The sequence below is a fragment of the Oncorhynchus masou genome, chromosome 24 (assembly GCF_036934945.1).
Source record: "Oncorhynchus masou masou isolate Uvic2021 chromosome 24, UVic_Omas_1.1, whole genome shotgun sequence".
Lineage (NCBI taxonomy): Eukaryota > Metazoa > Chordata > Actinopteri > Salmoniformes > Salmonidae > Oncorhynchus > Oncorhynchus masou.
Window position 1 is genome coordinate 64,015,800 of NC_088235.1, and position 20,577 is coordinate 64,036,376.

Here is a 20,577-nt window from a genome sequence, read left to right on the forward strand (position 1 = left end):
CCAGAAAAACTGCTAGTGTCGTACAACCAGGAAGAAGGTGGGATAGCACTAACAGAGCTAACATCCCAAATCTACAAACTTTCCCAGAAAATGATGGGGTCTTCCAGGTGGAAGATTGCAGTGGTGGTCTTTCTCTCGGTTGCCGAGATGTTAATGCCGATTGAGGCAGATGAACACGAACACACGGTAAGATCATTTGAGGTCGAATAAAAATGGGTAGCCTTGTGTGTAGTGTGAAAATAATGGACGTTCTGGCTTGTTAGCCAGCTGTAGTAGCTACATGATACAACCGATTAGCCTATTTATTATTTTTTAACTCAGCGAGATAAGAGTAATATCGTTTCATGTAACTAACTAGTTCGTTATGAGGTTAACGTTCAATGTTGATAAATAATAAATACAATAACTAACGTTGGCGAACAAGTTAACGTAGGGCACCAAAGTTAGCTAGCGAAGTTAGCTGGCTAATGTTAGCCAGTGACATCTCATTGCATACATATGGTAGGAATATTTTGCATAACCACTCATCCATATTTGGTTATTTAGCTACTTATCTAGCTAGTTTGCAAAGTACATATAGGAAAATGTCTCTAGGAATATGCCTAGCTAGTCAAGTATTTTTGGTAGTTTTACTAACGTTGCCATTGCGAAGACTGCATATCCGGTTATTAAGGCGGCAGGCCTGTCTAGGTACTAGGACATCAAATGGTCAAGACAAAAGCAAATCGCATTCCGTGTTTTACAGTACAATTGGAAGTAAATACTTTTGCTCTTGATTTCTGACCTGTAACCTATATAGTGTTTTGATCATGCTTCAACCTAGCCAATAATTCTCAACTTTGCACGTTGGCTAGCGTCAACACTAGCCTATTCATAGATGCTGACTACCTTTAGGTTCATGAATAAGACGTTATCTTCTGGCCGGGGGAGTGCTGTAATAGCCCCGACGCTTGGTCTGAACGTTAACGCGCATCGCTTGCGGTACTGGTTTGGAAACGTAAGAGACGTGTATTTCATATCAGTGACAAATAATTTTCAAAAAAACAAAAAGTTAAATTACTACACTTTTTTTAAAATAGGGTTTGTGATCCCACACGGCCATATCTCCATGTTAGCGCTTGTTTACTGAAGACCGACAGAATATAGCTAATTAATACGGTTGGTCAACAATCTAGCTTGCTCCGAAAACTTGTGTGTAATGGGGAAGTGTAGCAGAAGTGTAGTTTGTTGGTTGAAGGCACACACAGCAGTATGGATCTGTGCAAACCTGCTACATGGCCAAAAGTATGTGGACACCCTTACAAATTAGTCAATTTGGCTGTTTCAGTCACACCTGTTGCTGACAGGTGTATAAAATCGAGCACACAGCCATGCCATCAATATGGACAAACATTAGCAGTAGAATGGCCTTACTGAAGAGCTCAGTGACTTCCAATGTGGCACAAGTCAGTTTGTAAAATGTATTCCCTGCTAGTGCTGCCCCGGCCAACTGTAAGTGCTGTTATTGTGAAGTGGAAATGTCAAGGAGTGACAACAGCTTAGCCGTAAAGTGGTAGGCCACACAAGCTCACAGAACGGTACTGCCGAGTGCTGAAGCACGTAGCCTGTAAAAATGGTCCATCCTCGGTTGCAACACTCACGACTGAGTTCCAAACTGCCTCTGGAAGCAACGTCAGCACAATAACTGTTCGTCAGTAGCTTAATGAAATGGTTTTTCATGGCTGAGCAGCTGCACACAAGCTTAATATCACCATGCACAATGCCAAGAGTCTGCTAGAGTAGTGTAAAGCTTACTGAATCTGGATTTGGGGGATGCCAGGAGAACGCTATCTGCCTAACTGCATAGTGCAAACTGTAAAGTTTGGAGGAGGAGGAATAATGGTTTGGGGCTGTTTTCATAGTTCAGTCTATTCCCCTTAGTTCCAGTGAAGGGAAATCCTAATGCTACAGCATACAATGACATGCTAGACGATTTTGTGCTTCAAACTTTGTGGCAACAGTTTGGGGAAGGTTCTTTCCTGTTTCAGCCTGACAATGCCCCGTGCACTGAGGTCCATACCTCACTAATGCTCTTGTTGCTGAATGGAATGTTCCAACATCTACTGGAAAGCCTTCCCAAAAGGGTGAAGGCTGTTATCGCAGCAAAGGGGGGGGACCAACTCCATATTAATGCCCATGATTTTGGAATGAGATGTTTGACGAGCAGGCGTCCATATACTTTTGGCAATGTAGTGTATGTTTAAAAAAAACGTAGGCCTTTTGCAAGCGATTATTGACGTTTCTAAACAATAAAATAGAGCGTCAGGATTGTAGTCCACATGGTCTTACCGGTAAAAGGCTCTGCGTGGTCAATTTGACATCTGCAGTGGCCGTACAGCATTTACGGTGATATGGCCTCTGCCGAAGTCAGGGCATTCATACTTCTTGCGCTTTGTTGTTGTCAAGGGAGTGAGTGTGTTTATACAGAACCTCCCGCTCCCACCTACCATCAAACAATCATGACAATGCAGAGCTATACGTAGCCCTCGGCATTGTTACAAAATTTGGGAGGTGCATGGCGATTCAGTACGGCACTCAATTTGGCCTCTGCGTGTCTCCAGAAGCGCCGCAATTGCGTCCCTCCATATGGAGCCTCCAACCACATTTACGGATCAAGTATAAATTGGATTTAATCCTTGTTTATAGTTGAGAACCCTTTGCATAAGGCACAGTGTCTTGTTAATGCCTTGGATTCTCAAGAGCAAGCTTCAACTTGGTCCTCACTGGTACTGTAGCCAGTTAGCACTAGCTAGTAAGCTTTGCATCCGCACTCAGTGCATAATGAATAGCTGACTACACAACCAGCGCAAAGCAGACATCCTTACCAATGCTGTCTTGTCAGTGTGAATGTGATCGGGTGAGTTTTTATATGGATAAAGCCCCTTGTCGCTACATTGTTTTCTGCCCATTATTGTCAAGCTGACAACTAACAAGGGTGCTTGCTTGAGTTTTCACTCCGGTTGAAAAGACCTTTATTCAGTTCAATATACATTTCGTTGTTGATGACATATGCCTGTATGTCGTGTGGATTGGTTTTTACATGGTGTCATTAAAACAGTAACTTTATGACTCATTGTCAATGTATTTTTTGCCACAGACAGCTGCTATCCAAAAGCTTTATAGATGGAGGCTGCTTGGAATAGACTAACATGGTGGCTGTTTTTGTTATTATTTGCCTGAATGCACAATTTATATCCTTGTATGGAATACCAAATGCTAGTTCTCAGATGGCAGCAAAACAAGTAAGTTATAGCATGTTTAATGTGTTTCTTCCCTTTTTCAGTACACAGATAAAGAGGAGGTGGTTTTATGGATGAATACAGTGGGGCCTTACCACAACAGACAAGAAACGTACAAGTACTTCTCCCTGCCCTTCTGCGTGGGCACCAAAAAGACCATTAGCCACTACCATGAGACATTAGGAGAGGCTCTGCAAGGAGTCGAGCTGGAGTTCAGCGGCCTAGACATTAAGTTCAAAGGTATACAAAAATCTACACCCACGGGCAACTGTACTACTTGGACTCTGGAGTGACAGTCACTATTTGATCAGCATTGTTTGATTTTGAGTAGTCAATTATATTCTTTCCTAGCATGAAGTTAGATCCAAAAGCAGCCTACACTTGCATTATGTCTTGTAGTGTTATGTCATACTAAACACTTTTTTTGTCATTTTGCTCTCACAGATGAAGTCATGCAAACAACATACTGTGAAATCGAGCTGGACAAAGCCAAACGGGATGCCTTTGTATATGCCATTAAAAACCACTATTGGTACCAAATGTACATTGATGACCTACCTATCTGGGGTGAGTGATACTGCTGCACTGCCTGTTGCAACTTGTCCAGTCATTTAGTTATGGAGAATCAGTTATGCCCCTCTGAGGCAGTTGAAATGAAGGCATCCAAATGTTCATTCATACTTTTCTGGGCTTATCTGTTGCCTCACTGATTGGTATGGGAAGTTGTTTGACTATGACAAAGGTTATCTATGGAAAAGCCTAGTTCATTACTATTGAAAAGGGCCCGGTTTTGGAATGAGGAATGTCTTAAACATGGAGCTATTTCACATGTAATGGTGCCTACTAGGGTTGGGCGACATGCCGATGTATAGTTTATTTAAACTTGACTGGCACCACAGTAGAGCTGACCCGGCAGCCCACAGCCGGGCCATGCCAGGTGGCCTTTGCTATAGCCTGCATAAGCTATTTCAATAAATATGTTTTAAACTATTTACAGAATGCAAGAGAATAATGTACGGAGCTAAGCTTTTCACCAAAGCAGCGCAAAATGTCCAGTCAAATGTTTTTTCTCTCTTTGAATATTTTTACCAGACACTCCGGTGTCTTAATTATTTTAAAGCCTAGATTTGTTTTTTCTCTCCCACTTGATAGGACTTCGGTTTTTATGCATGCTGGCTTTCTCCCACTGCGCTACTTCATGAGCAAACAATTAATTTATCTAATGGAGTTCTAGGCTATATCAGGAAGTTTGAAGTTGTTTTTGAATGACCTAAACATTAACATGTTCTACCAATGTCAACTCGGCATTCCTCTCTCCCTCGGTAACATATTTCAAGTTTAGAAGTCAGAACCCATCATAGGCCTAAGGTAATAATGAGGGGTAGAACAAACCATAGCAAGACAACAAAAAAACGGTGAGTCATTTAAAAAAAACATACAGTTCAGTAAATATTAGTTTATTAGCTATAAAGGAAATGATGCATGCATCCCTCTTCCTTGCTGTTGCAAATCAATCGACCCAAAAGGCAAATCCTACTAATTAAAATAGCCTATCAAAGCATTAATACAAGTTAGTTATGAAGAGTATTTCCCAAATAGGCTCGTGTTTAATGTCCTAAAGTTTTTCAGCTTTCAAGTGGGAAAGTCGGTCTATAGTCCATTTTCGGCTAGTTTTATTTTGAATGACAACTAGTGAAATCAAGCGAACAATATCAAGATGGGAAAGTCCAATTGGAAGTGAACAGCTGAGCAAAGCTTATGAAAGAGTAGGCCTATTTCCATAGCCTATTATTCGCAATGTAGGCTATAACCTACCTACATCGTATAAAACAGAAGCCTAGGCCAAATAAGAGGAAGATTAGTCAAAAATGTCAATCATTGAATAATTATCCAGTTCTGGGGACAGCAGCGTTGGGGTTTGAACTTGCAACCTTCCGGTTACTAGTCCAACACTCTAACCTCTAGGCTACCCTGCCGCCCCACAATCCACGACATGGATTGTGTATGTGTGCTATTCAGAGGGTGAATGGGCAAGACAAAAGATTTAAGGCGTATCGGTTTGTACATTTTTCACGTTCAACAGTTTCCCGTGTGTATGAAGCATTGGAGGCAACATGCTTCCACAGGTGCCAGCAACCCTGTGGAACGCTTTTGACACTTTGTACTGTCCAACCCCTGATGAATTGTGGCTGGGACGGGGGGGATGCAATATTAGGAAGATGTTCCTAATGTTTGGTGTACTCTGCATATATATATACACACACACACACACACAGGAGGTGGGGCAGATGGCCTTGCCCAAGTCTTTATAACCATGGAATAGTTCCAGTAGCTGAGTGAATAAATATGGACTTTGGCCCTGGATCTGGTTACTGCATTCCACACCAAACTTGCCATGTTGCCAGTAAATTTCTGGTGGCAGTGCACTAATCTCTCTCTATTCTAGGAATTGTTGGCGAGGCAGATGAAAACGGAGAGGATCATTATCTGTGGACTTACAAGAAATTGGAGATCGGCTTCAATGGCAACCGAATTGTTGATGTCAACCTGACAAGTGAAGGCAAAGTCAAGCTTGTGCCTAACACACGAATTGCAATGTCGTACTCGGTAAGTATTTGCAATTGCTTTATAGAGACGGGAAATGGGACTTGATTTTTCTAGTATACACAGGGTTGAATATGTATTTTGGAGGTGTGATGTTTAAATTTACTACAACGAGCTTTATAATGTTTTATATAAAGTTAAGTCCCCTACATCAGCATCCAAACGTGTCTCATTTGCCAAAGGAATGATGTGAATCGTCTTTTACCACAGGTAAAGTGGAAGAAGTCAGATGTGAAGTTTGAAGACCGATTTGACAAGTATCTCGATCCATCTTTTTTCCAACACAGAGTAAGTTTAATCTTTTAAGATGAGCAATGCAATTTTGCACTGAACTGTACAGTACTCTGTGATCAACCTGTTTTAAAGATGCAGTATGTGGAAATGGCACTGCCATTTCCTGGCTGATAAAATTCTAATAGTTTGCCTAATTTCAGTTTGTGACCCAAACAAGCAAGTATAGTGTAGAGAATCATTGTGCCATCTAAACAGAAATGGCACACACAGAAATGGCACACACAGAACATATATACTGCTCCTTAGACTTGCTTTCAATGAGTGACAGCTCTATAACTAATATTTCTATGTGAATTTTATCAGGTCATCCAGAAAGTTACATATTGCAGCTTTAACAATTCTGGGATTCAAGGATGTCATGTTCTGGAATCTAGGGATGTGCGATATTCCCCGTGGTAATAAAAAGTGTCTTTTCTCTAGATTCACTGGTTTTCCATCTTCAATTCCTTCATGATGGTTATCTTCTTGGTTGGCCTGGTGTCCATGATCCTGATGAGAACTCTAAGGAAGGACTATGCTAGATACAGCAAAGAGGAGGAAATGGATGACATGGTAACGTTTCATAGCCTTGGTAGCATTAGTGATAGAAAATCACATTGAGCATCATGCACTTAAGATTTTGCTTTATTAGTTTAGGCCCAGGGCTTCGTATGATTTTGGCTAGCTGTATGTCCTTTGTCTTAATGTACCCCTGGACCTTTGACGCCTCTCCCTGCTGCAGGACAGGGACCTGGGGGATGAGTATGGGTGGAAGCAGGTCCATGGAGACGTGTTCCGGCCATCCAGCCACCCAATGATCTTCTCCTCTCTTATTGGCTCTGGATGCCAGATCTTCTCGGTCTCGTTCATCGTCATCGTCGTGGCCATGATTGAGGATCTGTACACTGAGTGAGTGATGAGTACCTCCCCGCAGATAACCTAATGGCGTTTTTCTTCGTTTCTGTCTAACGTGGGTGTGTTCATGCGCACTGTGGCTTCCCGTTTGTCTCTGCAGGAGAGGATCCATGCTGAGCACAGCCATCTTTGTGTATGCTGCCACCTCTCCTGTCAATGGCTATTTTGGCGGAAGTTTGTATGCCAAACAAGGAGGTATGTAAGGGTTTGTCTTAAAAATAGAAACTCCATTCCTACACATCACACCTCAATTATTACTGCACTTTGCAAAGGACTTTTTGCACACACACTATTGTCACCATCACATTTTCTGAACATGGAGCCTGGGTGGTCAAAACACTGTTTGTGGTACTTTGTGTAGAATGCTGCGGTTGATGCCTATTGACAAAAATGTGGCTACATTGTTAGTGTCATTATGTGTAAATAGCACATGGTGTTACAGAATCCCCCTCCTGAGGGCGCCATGGGACTAATTTCTAGCTTGAGCATTTTCTTTCTGGAGCTGTTTGGGCTGACTCACCCATCCTCACCCTTTCTCCCCCTCACATGAGAGATCAATATCTCCTCCAGCTCATGGCTTTAGCCAATCGGACAATAGCCATGCGTCTCACTACTGTGCGCGCTCTAGCTATGCAGTGTGTCCAGGTCCTGATTGGCTAGCCAGCCTGACCCATGCTCCAGCCTGACCCATGAGTAAATATTGCCAGTACCTGAATGGTGTTATTCCAGTCTGTGAGTGTGGGTGAACACAGAAACCATACCCGTGTTCATATTCTCTTGAGTGTGATTTAAAGTTCCTGTGTGTGTGTTAACTCTTGGGCTGCATTATTCCCCTCTAATCAGGGGCGGTGTCAGTGAGTCACAGACCAATAAATTACATAGAGCCGTGTCCCTCTCTTTCACATGGTATGGTAGATTGTCATTCAATGTGCACCCTTATGCTAACCGATTTTATATTTGATCGTATAGGCAGACGATGGATTAAACAGATGTTTATCGGGGCCTTCCTGATCCCTGCCATGGTGTGTGGGACAGCCTTCTTCATCAACTTCATCGCCATGTACTACCATGCCTCCCGAGCCATCCCTTTTGGCACAATGGTGAGTTTAGAGCAGTGGTATTCAAAATATTAAAGAGAACAGATCATTGTGTTGTATGGGACAACATACAAATGTTATTGAGAAATGTAATTAGAAAATTACTTTTATTGAGTAAATGGTTAATTTACTCAATTTGGTTAATTTACATTCTGAAACGAGAGATGAACATGTACTGAATTGGTTATTTGTTGATATAAAAATAATTTTTTAAAGGTTGTATCATTAGATGTGGGGTGGGTTTGGCAGAAATTCTAGCAAAAAATGGGGTCCCCAGAAATTCTGTTAATTGGTAACCAATTTATAATAGCAATAAGGCACCTCTAGGGTTTGTGGTATATGGCCAATATCCCACGGCTAAGGGCTGTATCCAGGCACTCAGTTGTGATTAAGAACCGCTCTTAGCTGTGGTATATTTAAGCAATAAGGCCCGAGGAGGTGTGCTATATGGCCAATACACCACAGCTAAGAGCTGTTCTTATGCACATTGCAACGTGGAGTGCCTGGACACACCCCATAGCTGTGGTATATTGGCCATATATCACAAACCCAGATGTGCCTTATTGCTATTACAAACTGGTTACCAACGGAAAAATAAATGTTTTGTCATAGCCGTGGTATTCGGTCTGATATACCACATGTCAGCCAATCAGCATTTAGGGCTCGAACCACCCACATTACAATGGCCAATATGCCACCCCCCCAGGCCTTATTGCTTAAATATAGTCTGCTCTCTCATGAATCATCTCATGGATTCTACCATTCCATGTTTTTCAGGTGGCTGTTTGTTGCATTTGTTTGTTTGTTATCCTGCCACTCAACCTTGTGGGGACCATTCTGGGAAGAAACCTCTCTGGCCAGCCCAACTTTCCGTGTCGAGTCAATGCAGTGCCGCGGCCAATCCCTGAGAAGAAATGGTATCTATGACTAGGATCTTATTTGTACAGCATGACTCACTAAAAGCAATGTATGTGTGCCATTTTGTATTTTACATTCATTGGTGTTTGTTTATTAAGCTCCCAGTGCTGATATGTTTGCTACTTGAGAGCCACTGTACTGTTCAGTTTATTTTCTCGTTGATAGTTCAATAAATGTCTGATTGGCCAAAGAGTCTATACCTACTTTCCCAGGTTGAAACCAGTCCTGGATTAACAGAGGAATGAAAACCGTGCTGAGGCCTGGAGTTGCATAGCTCTGATTGATTGGTAAACTATTGGTGACACTGTCTGTATTGTGAGTTGATTGTAAATTTATAACATTTTCCAGGTTCATGGAGCCAGCTGTCATTGTTTGTCTGGGAGGCATCCTTCCATTCGGTTCCATTTTCATTGAAATGTAAGTCCTACCTCACTTTAACCTCACTACACTATAATCTAGATCAGTTCTCACCAACCGGTCGATCTCCAAGGCAATCCTTGTCTATCACCAAACATTTCTATGAAAACCCAACGATAAAGCCTGGAGTTCCTATTTTAATTATTCGTTTTTCGATAAATGTACGGCGATCCAGCATGAGTGGACATCAAAATATTTATTTGAGGTACCAGGAAAAGCTGTGTGCAGAGAGAGAGCAACTTGTCCAAAATACTTCCAGACGAAGCATGCAGAGAAATATAGGAATATGTCTTCTGAGCAGAGGGCAGGTGCATCAAGAGTTTCTGTTGCGAAAGCAGCCAGGGCTTTTCACAAAACTGTATTCAGCAAATTGCGAAATTGCGAGAGCTAGCTATGTACTGTCCCACAAAATTGCTAAACATAGCAAGCCATTCGCTGAGGGTGAATTCATTAAAGAATGTTTAATTAACTCTGCAGCAAGACTTTGCCCCGACAGAGCTATTTGAAAATGTTTCCCTGTTAAGACAAACAGTGACACTGCATGTTGAGGATATCGCAGAGAATATGGAACAACAGTTGAAAGACCAGGTAAAGGATTTCACCTATTTCTCCTTGGCCCTGGATGAGAGCAGTGATGCACGTGACACGGTGCAGTTGTTTGTATTCTTACGAGGCATAACCCCAGACTTTGACATTAGAGGAGCTTGCTTCAGTGCAGTCAATGAAGACCACCTTGAACGGAGGTTGATAGCTTCGACGGCGACAATAGCTGTTCCCTGTTGGCCAGTAATGGGCTGTTCCTGGGGGACGATGCTGGCACTGTTCACCACTGAGCGCTGCTGACAGGCCATCCGAAGCCGGCGGTGGGGCTTCATCTCCCCCAGAGCTCGAGAGGCTATGAGGGGCCTACTCACTCGGGTAGCCACTGCACTGGGCATCAAACTGGTGGACAGTGATGACTCTCCATCTGTCCCCATCTCTGCTGAGTTCCGTGAGGCCTTGCCGGAGAGCTGGGCCTCTGCCAAGGGGCGCTTCTGACTCAACTACATGGTCCAGTCTCTGCTTTATGTGGCGGGCGCAGAGTCACTCGGCCTCGGGGTACCCAACCATGGACACCATGATAGCTGCCATGGTCCTCCCGGACCAGGAAATTATAGGGCGGACCCGCGACTGAAGCCGGGACCCCCCCAGAGTATTTGATGCGGACTTGAAAGCCACATATGGGTCCCTCTGCTCTCTTGGCTGCCTTACCAGGCCTTCCTGCAGACTCTTTCCCCAGCTGCAGGGGGCACAGAGGAGCTCCTCCGGGAAGCGATGGAGGTGTCTCGCCTGCTTTCCCTGCTCCAGAGGGATGTGGCCCGCTCCAACAGATGGGCCATGGCACAGGAGGTTACCTCCCGACGCCATGTCTGGCTGGCCCAATCCTGTCTACCAGCTGCTCTCCAGAGCACATTTGCCACTCTCCCCATCACCCCAGGGCTGACATTTGGCACAGGGGTTAATGACATTCTGGAGCAGACCGATAAGGTTTGTAGGGACTGGGAAACCCTGAGACTGTTCATGCCGCCACCCTGGGTCCAAGGCAGACGGACCGTCGCCACCCACCTGCACCTGAACGACCGTGGGGTCCCTCGCTTGCCCCATCGCCTCGTGCTGAGGAACGACAGTGGAGAGGGGCACAGCGTGCGGTGGAACAACAACCTGTCAACCGCCATAGGGACGTGCCTGGGGCGCCAGAGGAAAGGCGTGCCTCGGCAGGACCCCTGACTCTATTTCCCTGTCCTCGTAAAGGCGCACAACCCTGCGTCTGGAGATCTCTCTCCTGGACAAGGGTGCCATCCACAGGATCGAGAGTTTAGAACGTCTAGGTGGGTTCTATATTCCACTTATTTTGTGGTCCCCGGTTTCGACCTATTCTGGACCTCCACAGGACTCAGGTCCTTTCAAACAGAGACAAACTCCTGACCCACATCGGTGGCGGGCTGGGCATTACTATAAACGACGAGAAGTCGTCTGACGCCAACCCAGAGGGTGGCCTTCATTGGCATGGAACTGGACTCAGTCCTCATGAGAGCACGCCTACCCACAAGAAGGGTTCAGGTGATCTTATCTTGCCTCAACCACTTTCGTCTGGGGCGGATGGGATCCGTCCTAACCTGCCAACGCCTGTTGGGCTTGCTGACAGCGGCCTCGTTGTTGATTCCCCTGGGCCTGCTCCATCTCTGGCCTCGGTTGTTTAACTCCCACCGGCTGCACCCGACGCGCCACCGCCAGCTGCGGGTGTCCGCTCAGGGCATTGTTGAGGTGGTGTTGTCACTCTTTTCTCTCAGGTGGGGTGGAGATGCTGAGGATGTGCCGCCGGGAGCTAGTCAGCACAGATGCCTCCCAGTTCGGCTGGGGGGGTATGACCAAGGGCAGGTCGGCCAGCGGCTGTTGGCTACCCACTTGGAGCGGCAGGCACATCAATACACTAGAGCCCCGAGCTGTACTGCTGGCCCAACATGTCCTGGTGAGAACGGAAAACACCACAGTGGTGGCTTACATCAACCATCAGGGTGGACTGAGGTTGAACCGCCTCAATCTTATGGTACGGGAGCTCCTCTGGGCTCTCGGACGTCTAGCGTCTCTACACGCAGCACACTTACCTGGCATCCTGAATGTGGCAGTGGATATGCTCTCGAGGGAGGGCCCGCCACCTTGGGACTGGAGCCTACATCCCCAGGTGGTGTAGCACCTGTAGGACAAGTTCGGGAGGATGCAGGTGGATGTGTTTTGCCTCCCTGGACAATGCACACTGCCCCCTGTGGTGCTCCATGTCGGTGACACCAGGGCCTCTGGGCTTGGATGCTCTGGATCACAATTGGCCAGGGCTAGAGCTTTACGCATTCCCCCTGATCCAGGCTGTGCTGGACAGGACCAGGTTGGCAGAGCATCGTCTGCTTCTGGTGGCCCCACACTGGCCCAGATGACCCTGGTTCAGCCTTCTCCTGTTGCTGTTGTCTGGGACATCTTGGCAACTTCCCCTGAGACTGGACCTGCTTTCTCAGGTCAGGGGAACTCTGTGACATCCGAGGCTGCACCACCTCAGTCTTTTGGCTTGGCTACTGAACGGCACCAATGGTACATGTTAGGACCACAGGAGGGTGTAATGAACACCATGCAGAGCACAAGGGCGCTGGCTACAACCGTGGCATACCAGTTGCGCTGGCGGTTATTTTCCTCTTGGTGCACTGGTATTGAGGTTGAGCCCGAGTCATGCAGGGTGCAGTATATCCTCCAATGCCTGCAGTCTCGCTTGGATGAGGGCTTGCCAGCCTCACCGAGAGGGTATTTGGCTGCTATATCTGCCTGCCATGTGAGGTGGTGGACAGGCCAGTGGGGCGCCATCTCTTGGTCTCCAGGTTTATGAAGGGGTTTTGTCGCCTGCGTTCAGCTAGGACCTGCTTAATGGTGAGCTGAGATGTGGTCTTGGCAGCTTTGGCAAAGCAGCCTTTCGAACGGTTGGAGTCTGCCTCCCTGAAACACCTCTATGAAGGTGGCTTTCTTGGTAGCGATTACTTCCATGAAGAGGGTGGGTGAGCTCCATGCTCTTTCGGTAAGTTCTGAGTGCTACTGGATGGACCCCGGGGGGAGGACTAGATCTCTCTGCCCAACCCTTCATTCCTCCCGAAGGTTCTGTCAGACAGGCATGTGAACATCCCTTCTATCCCATCTGCTTACCACCCTGCGGCATACTGTGCCCTGTGAGGGCACTGGCTGCCTGTGTGGAGCGGACATGGTCAGTGAGAACAACAGACCAGCTCTTTGTCTATGGTGAGAGCCCAACCCCCAGGACTCTATCAAAGCAGAGGCTCTCACTGGATCATGGAAATGATTACAACAGCATACCGCTTGGCTGGCAGGCCAGTGCTGGGATCTGTGGTGGCACATTTAACACGAGGTGTTAAATTATTATACATTTAACACATCCCCTTCCAGGGACTGTGCCCCTGAGTCACGGTCCCACGCTGGGACTTCACCGCTGGCTAGCCAGGTCCCTCAAGCACCGACGACTCTGGTACGGGTATACCAATATATATTGGAGTGATCCAATATAGTGAAACATAAAAAGTTACATATGGTTGTGAGCTATTTGGATCACTCCAATCCTCTACGGTGCTAGGGGCGCCTCAAAAATGATGTAGAGAACGTGTGTCGAGGCCATGGGGTCTTTATATAGGGGCGGACCCCAGGTGTACACGGGAGTAAATCTGTAAATTCTCACCTCAGATGTATCCCTCCTCCGCTGAGTGATCAAAATAGCTCACATAACTGCGGTTACATATGTAACTTTCGTTTCCTTGCACTGTAGCCTGCACTCACAGCAAAGTTTATGTAAAATGTCAAGACTTTGAAACCATGACTAGAGAGATTTAACAAATACATATTTTTGAGGAAGTTCATATTTAAGTTGTTGTTCGTCACTTTCAACACTTGTTTTTTTTATACGCCATAAAATGCGCGTTCTCCCTACTTCCACTCGCTAGTGAAGGGTAGTTTACGAATGAACGGCTCTTTTTGAACTGATCTCTTTGGTGACAGTCCCAAAAAGTCTGAACCGAATCGCATTGTTGAAAGACATTCATTTGGCTCCCTGATTTGCATTCAGCTACTACTGCTTTGAGGTCAAAACAATTATTGTATATGTGTATATGTGTATACATATACACATATACACATATATGTGTATATGTATGTATATATGTGTTCAGATTTACAAAATAATTCTCTAGAGGGTGAATCCTCACTGCGCATAAACAGTGGGGAGAGTGTTTAAATCTGGCAACAACAACAAATATATATATATATATATCTAATAATATGTACTGGTAAAAATGTATTTGAATGCACATTTCACGATATGACATAGTAGCCTACTTTTTGGGCTTTAGAGAATTTGCCCTTAAATTTTATGCTTCTATGATGATATTTTTGTAACACCGGTGTCTTTCACTCCCACCTGCCCTCATTGTTAACAGAACTGCAGAAAACCGTGCTGGGCAGGTGGGGGACACTGGCTGCCGGTTGCCCCGATAGCACAGCAGGCGAGAGGCTGGGACGACAACGACACCCTGTGTTAGCTAACGACGCTGTGTGCTAGCTTGCTAATTAGCTAGCACACGGTGTCGCTCCCGCCTGCTGTGTACCGGATAAAACCGTGCCCAACAGGCGGGGAACAATGGCTGCCGGTTGCCCCAATAGCACAGCAGAGGGGAGGCTAGGGCGACGCCGTATGCTAACTAGCTTGCTAGTTGAAGGACACTGTCTACCGTTGTATGGCTAGCTAGCTACCGTTGTCGCCCCTTCTGTGAGGTTTATCGGCAGCTTGCTTCAACGTTATTGTGCATTAAAGCCACCTACTTTACTGGAGCGCTTCCGCCAGTCCTAACTTAAAAATGGACCAATAGAAGTATATAGAGGGATCCCTGCAAATGCAGGAATGCCCCGAATTGCTGGTCGCAATTGCACCCTTCTTGAGGGACGGTGAGTTGGGTGAGAGGCAGCTGCTCACTAACTGCTGCTCCCTCCCCTCAGACTGACCATCAGATGCAGGCCATCAGCCCAGTAAAACAAAAAAGCAGTCACTCACCTGTGCCTCACAAGCAATACAACCAGTGTGATCATACCTACAATTTTGAAATTGAATTTCAAAATGGTCTGTGAATAAAAATATTGGCAGGGCAATTCAAGTGTAGCCAATATACAATGATTATGTATTGGGCTTATGGACTATTGCACAAACCTCAATGCTACAGAACTGTTTTTAATTGTTTGATGTTGCATAGGCTTACCTTTTAAAGTCATGTTTGAAGAAATAAAAAAAATCTGACGGGTAGAGTTAAGATCACTTGAGTCAAAAGGTTGGTGACCACTGATCTAGATTTATTCCAAAATTGATTAAATAAAATAAAAATCCTCAATCTTTACACACTACCCCATAATGACAAAGTGAAAATGGGTTTAGACATGCAACCAAAAGTATTCAGACCCTTTGCTAAGAGACTCAAAATTTAGCTCCAGTGCATCCGGTTTCCATGGATCATCCTTGATGTTTTTCTACAACTTGATTGGAGTCCCCTTGTGCTAAATTCAACTGATTGGACATGCACACCTGTCTATATAAGGACCCACAGTTGACAGTATCAGAGCAAAAATCAAGCCATGAGGTCGAAGGAATTGTCCGTAGAGCTCCGAGACAGGATTGTGCCGAGGCACAGATCTAGGGAAGGGTACCAAAACATTTCTGCAGCGTTGAAGATCCCCAAGAACACAGTGACCTACATTCATAAATGGAGGAATTTTGGAACCACCAAGACTCTTCCTAGAGCTGGCCGCCTGGCCAAACTGAACAATCGGGGAGAAGGACCTTGGTCAGGGAGGTGACGAAAAACACAGTGGTCACTCTGACAGCTCTCGTTGTCCTTCTGGAAGGTTCTCCCATCTCTACAGCACTCCACCAATCTGGCCTTTATGGTAATGGCCAGACGGAAGCCACTCCTCAGTAAAAGGCACATAACAGCCTGCTTGGAGGTTGCCAAAAGACACCTAAAGAACTCTGACCGTGAGAAACAAGATTCTATGGTCTATGATGAAACCAAGATTGAACTTGGGTCTGAATGCCAAGCGTCAGGTCTGGAGGAACCTGACACCATCCCTAGGGTGAAGCGTGGTGGCAGCATCATGCTGTGGGTGACGTTTTTCAGCGGCAGGGACTGAGAGATTAGCCAAGATCGAGGGAAAGATGGAGCAAAGTAGAGATCCTTGATGAAAACCTGCTCCAGAGTGCTTTGGACCTCAGACTGGGACGAAGCTTTACCTTCCAACAACCCTAAGCACACAGCCAAGACAACGCAGGAGTGGCTTCGGGACAACTCTCTGAATGTCTTCGAGTGGCCCGGACTTGAACCCGATCGAACATCTCTGAAGAGAACTGAGAATAGCTGTGCAGCCAACCTGAACAAGCTTGAGAGGTTCTGCTGAGAAGAATGGGAGAGAGTCCCCAAGTACAGGTGTGCCAAGCTTGTAGTGTCATACCCAAGATGACCTGAGGCTGTAATCGCTGCCAATTGTACTTCAAAGTGCTGAGTAAAGGGTCTGAATACTTATGTAAATAAAATATTTCAGTTTATTTTGTATACATTTCTAAACATGTTTTTGCTTTGTCATTGTGGGGTATTGTCGATTTTGAGGGGGGAAGAACAATTACATTTTAGAATAAGACTAGCGTAACAAAGTGGAAAGTCTAGGGGTCTGAATACTTTCCGACTGCACTGCATAATCAGCATTTAACAGGTTGATAATTCAACAAATAATACCTGTGCATAGCTGGAAGTGGAAATGCATTGTTTGCTTATTTTGCAGGTACTTCATTTTCACTTCATTTTGGGCCTACAAGATCTACTACGTGTACGGGTTCATGATGCTGGTCCTGGTTATCCTCTGCATTGTCACTGTGTGTGTCACCATTGTTTGTACTTACTTCCTCCTCAATGCTGAGGACTACAGATGGTGAGTAAAAGATAACCAGCAATGTATTTACTTGAATTATGTAATCGTAGAGACATTACATTAATTAAATGAGGGACCTTGTCGAGCCCTTATACACCACTGTGTGATTAGGCCTAAGTAAGTATATAATTACATGGCTAGCTTTAAAACTATTAAAAAGCATGAGCTGACGCACACCCCAAAATTTTAGGTGCTGACTAACGGGATGGTAAACTTTAAAAATAAAGTCGCATACTATATGTTCCCAACAATTTAATGGATATTAAACATGGCTAGCTTTAGGACTATAACACAGCTAAATTCAGGAAAAACTTGACACCAGAGTTACTGTAACACAGTAATAGCCAGCCTGAGGATGTTGTATCTGTGCTTTTCAATTAAATTATTTTTTTCTCCACTCAGGCAATGGACAAGCTTTCTCTCTGCTGCATCCACTGCAGTTTATGTTTACATGTACTCCTTTTACTACTATTTCTTCAAAACAAAGTGAGTTCCAAAATCCATTTTCTTATTTAAAGCACATTGTACACAACTGAAGTAAATAATATGTTGACTGTAAAGACTAGCCCCAGTGCATTCTGTCATAGATAGGGGAAGGTTGTTATTCGTTTACTAACAATGAATACAAGTATTAAAAAAAATGTACAAATGCAATTTAATTGTTTTACATTTTGGGGCCCTCACCAGTTTGCATCGAATAGGGGGGACCCCCATTGATCTTGTTAGTCACTTTTTTTTTTTTTTTTTAACCCCTTTTTTCTCCCCAAATTTGTGGTATCCAATTGTTTAGTAGCTGCTATCTTGTCTCTTCGATACAACTCCCGTACCATCTCGGGAGAGACAAAAGTTTAAAATCATGCGTCCTCCGATACACAACCCAACCAAGCCGCACTGCTTCTTAACACAGCGCGCATCCAACCCGGAAGCCAGCCGCACCAACGTGTCGGCGGAAACACCGTGCACCTGGCAACCTTGGTTTAGTGTGCACTGCTCCCGGCGTCGCTGGTGCGCGATGAGACAAGGACATCCCTACCGGCCAAACCCTCCTCCCTAACCCGGATGACGCTGGGCCAATTGTGCGTCGCACCTCCCGGTTACGACAGAGCCTGGGCGCAAACCCAGTCTCTGGTGGCACAGCTGGCGCTGCAGTACAGCGCCCTTAACCACTGTGCCACCCGGGAGGCCCTTGTTGTTAGTCACTTTCACTCGTATCATTAAAATTTGCAAAAGTTCTCTCCACGGTATACTGAAACTTTGGTACTTTTCCGTTACAAAAAAAGTCCTTCAGGCCACACATGATTGACTGGATCAAATCTTATCACTGCAGGCCCTTTATAGCGTGAAGAGCATAGTGCTTGCTCCACCTACTCACTCATTGTTAAAGTTCTCTGGGCTTTAATTAGCTCCCCAGTCCTCACTCATGCTGCACAGAAGTTAACACAATTGAATAATGCAACACGGTATGTAGAATGTTGAAACTGTTCGTCACTTCGCAAAACAATGTCTATACAGGCTAAAACACTTTTACAATGCAAGAGAAAACCGATGGCATCCAGCTTTCAATTGTAGGCTAACTTTCAGCTGGAAAATAGAAAATCAAGTATGACAATTGAGTACTTTTTCTACCACTGACAGTTGTTTTGTCCCACCCGTTTCAGGATGTATGGTCTGTTCCAAACGTCTTTTTACTTTGGCTACATGGCAGTATTCAGTACGTCTCTGGGAATCATGTGTGGTAGGTTCAACTTCTCTTATTCACAACATCTGTTTTGATCAAAGTATTGTGACCGGGTTATTCCGTAAACTTATTATTGTGTGTGTGTGTGTGTGTGTGTGTGTGTGCGCTCAAACGAGTGCAAAGCATGCGTTGTCATTGCATCAATAATCATCTTGTAATATCTTTCTTTTGTAGGAGCCGTTGGGTATGTGGGAACAAGTGCCTTCGTGAGGAAGATCTACACAAATGTGAAAATTGACTAGGACAGTCGCAAGGGATCCAAGGATCAGCTGAAGCTCTCCAACAGAAGCGGGCACAAGTCGTTTCTTTTGCAAAAAGAGATTGTGGCATCTCCAATTTGTACAAATGTAGTTTTTCCCTTTTCTGAATTAATTTCAATGTTGCAAAAGAGTGTACTATAGCAAAAAACTGCAGGAAAAAGAAAACATTAACATTGGTTCTGTTTTTATCAATTGCTTTCAATCAATGTTCTGAAGCAGCTGTTCAAAACGTAACATGGCTTCCCCTTTCCAATCCAGTCCCACCCATCACCAGAGAACATAAAGATCTTTATTGATGGAATAGTCTAGCTCTCTTCAGTGAAGAGGCCATATTGAAAGCCTTTGTTCTATTGTATTAGAATATTGAAGAGTTGGGTTTGTTCATGCTCTGACCTGATTCTGTTGTATTCCTGAGTCACTCTGGATGAAATATTATTTTATTCTGGCTTCTACATTCAATTTTTACCAGCTACACTAGACAATTTTTACATACAATAACTGGATGTTATACTAACTTGAGTTGGCGCCATTCCCATATTTGGACAATTCTAATTTCCAAATGCAGTAGTTTTACAGCCAGCCACCCAATAAATTTGTTTGCTGTACATATGGAGAAAAACATTCAGGAAAGGAAGGTGTGATCAACAGTTGGTTTTGAGTTACATTATAAATGACATATTGTTTTAAATGGATGTTTGATGTGATCCAATTTCCTGTTTAGGCTATGTTTTCTTAATGGTAGGGTTTGAATGAAGACTACTTGTGAAAGATAATATGGATAGGGGGAAAAGTGTATATAACCGTAATGTAACTTTAGATGTAGATCCCAAATGTATTTTGGTTGTACAGATTTACAAGTTTTTATTATTTTTTTTACAAATGATTCAGTTCTAAGCAAAAATATTTAGTTTTGTCTCTTTGGTTTGGTGCTTGGGGTGGCGCTGTTACATCTTGCCTGAAATTGCATGACGTTTCCATCAAACCATATGCTCATCAAATTCTGCTTTTTTGGGGGGGGGGCAGTTTCTCACTTTCCCTGGTTGTAGCAATAATAATAAAAAGTTGGTCGCTGACTTTGTGCTGGCTGCTTGCAGAAAGGAATGACGCTGACACGTTATTTGGTTTTGTGGATTATTTAAAGCTTTAAAGGGCTCTGTTCTTTGGTCAGACATGTCCCTCATAACCTGAAACATTGAATGTGGCGATTGTGCCAAGTTGCTGCAAACGTACTGTACAAAGTGAAATACACTTAGCTACATACAGTGCTGCAGAGTATTTAATGCTCCCCCATGTGTAAATACAGTATGTACCTTAAATGTATGAGAAGTTGCAATGCCTTTCTCAAATTTTACATCCACTGAAGTTGATTTCTGGCACCTGTGTACCATATGTCAAGACATTTTTAACCTACATTAACTTGCTGTAAAAAAAAAAAAACTGTAGAGCTTTATAGGCATGGTTTGTAACTGAAGGTTCAGTTGTCTGGCTTTTAAATCTGGTAACTGCTTTTTTGTCAACTATCAAGACAC

At 44.5% G+C, this 20,577-nt stretch overlaps 1 protein-coding gene across 1 annotated transcript; it reads left to right on the forward strand.

Annotated features, from left to right (window-relative positions):
- tm9sf3 (transmembrane 9 superfamily member 3) lies at window positions 1-20,313 on the forward strand. The gene is made up of 15 exons (XM_064934525.1): window positions 1-186; window positions 3,323-3,518; window positions 3,723-3,845; window positions 5,725-5,885; window positions 6,093-6,170; window positions 6,597-6,728; window positions 6,898-7,064; window positions 7,171-7,265; window positions 8,040-8,170; window positions 8,945-9,084; window positions 9,434-9,502; window positions 16,904-17,050; window positions 17,453-17,536; window positions 18,709-18,785; window positions 18,963-20,313. Exons 1-15 carry the CDS (start codon window positions 91-93, stop codon window positions 19,028-19,030), a joined length of 1,764 nt encoding a protein of 587 aa, XP_064790597.1. The 5' UTR covers window positions 1-90; the 3' UTR covers window positions 19,031-20,313.
- Window positions 20,314-20,577: the final 264 nt, after the last annotated feature.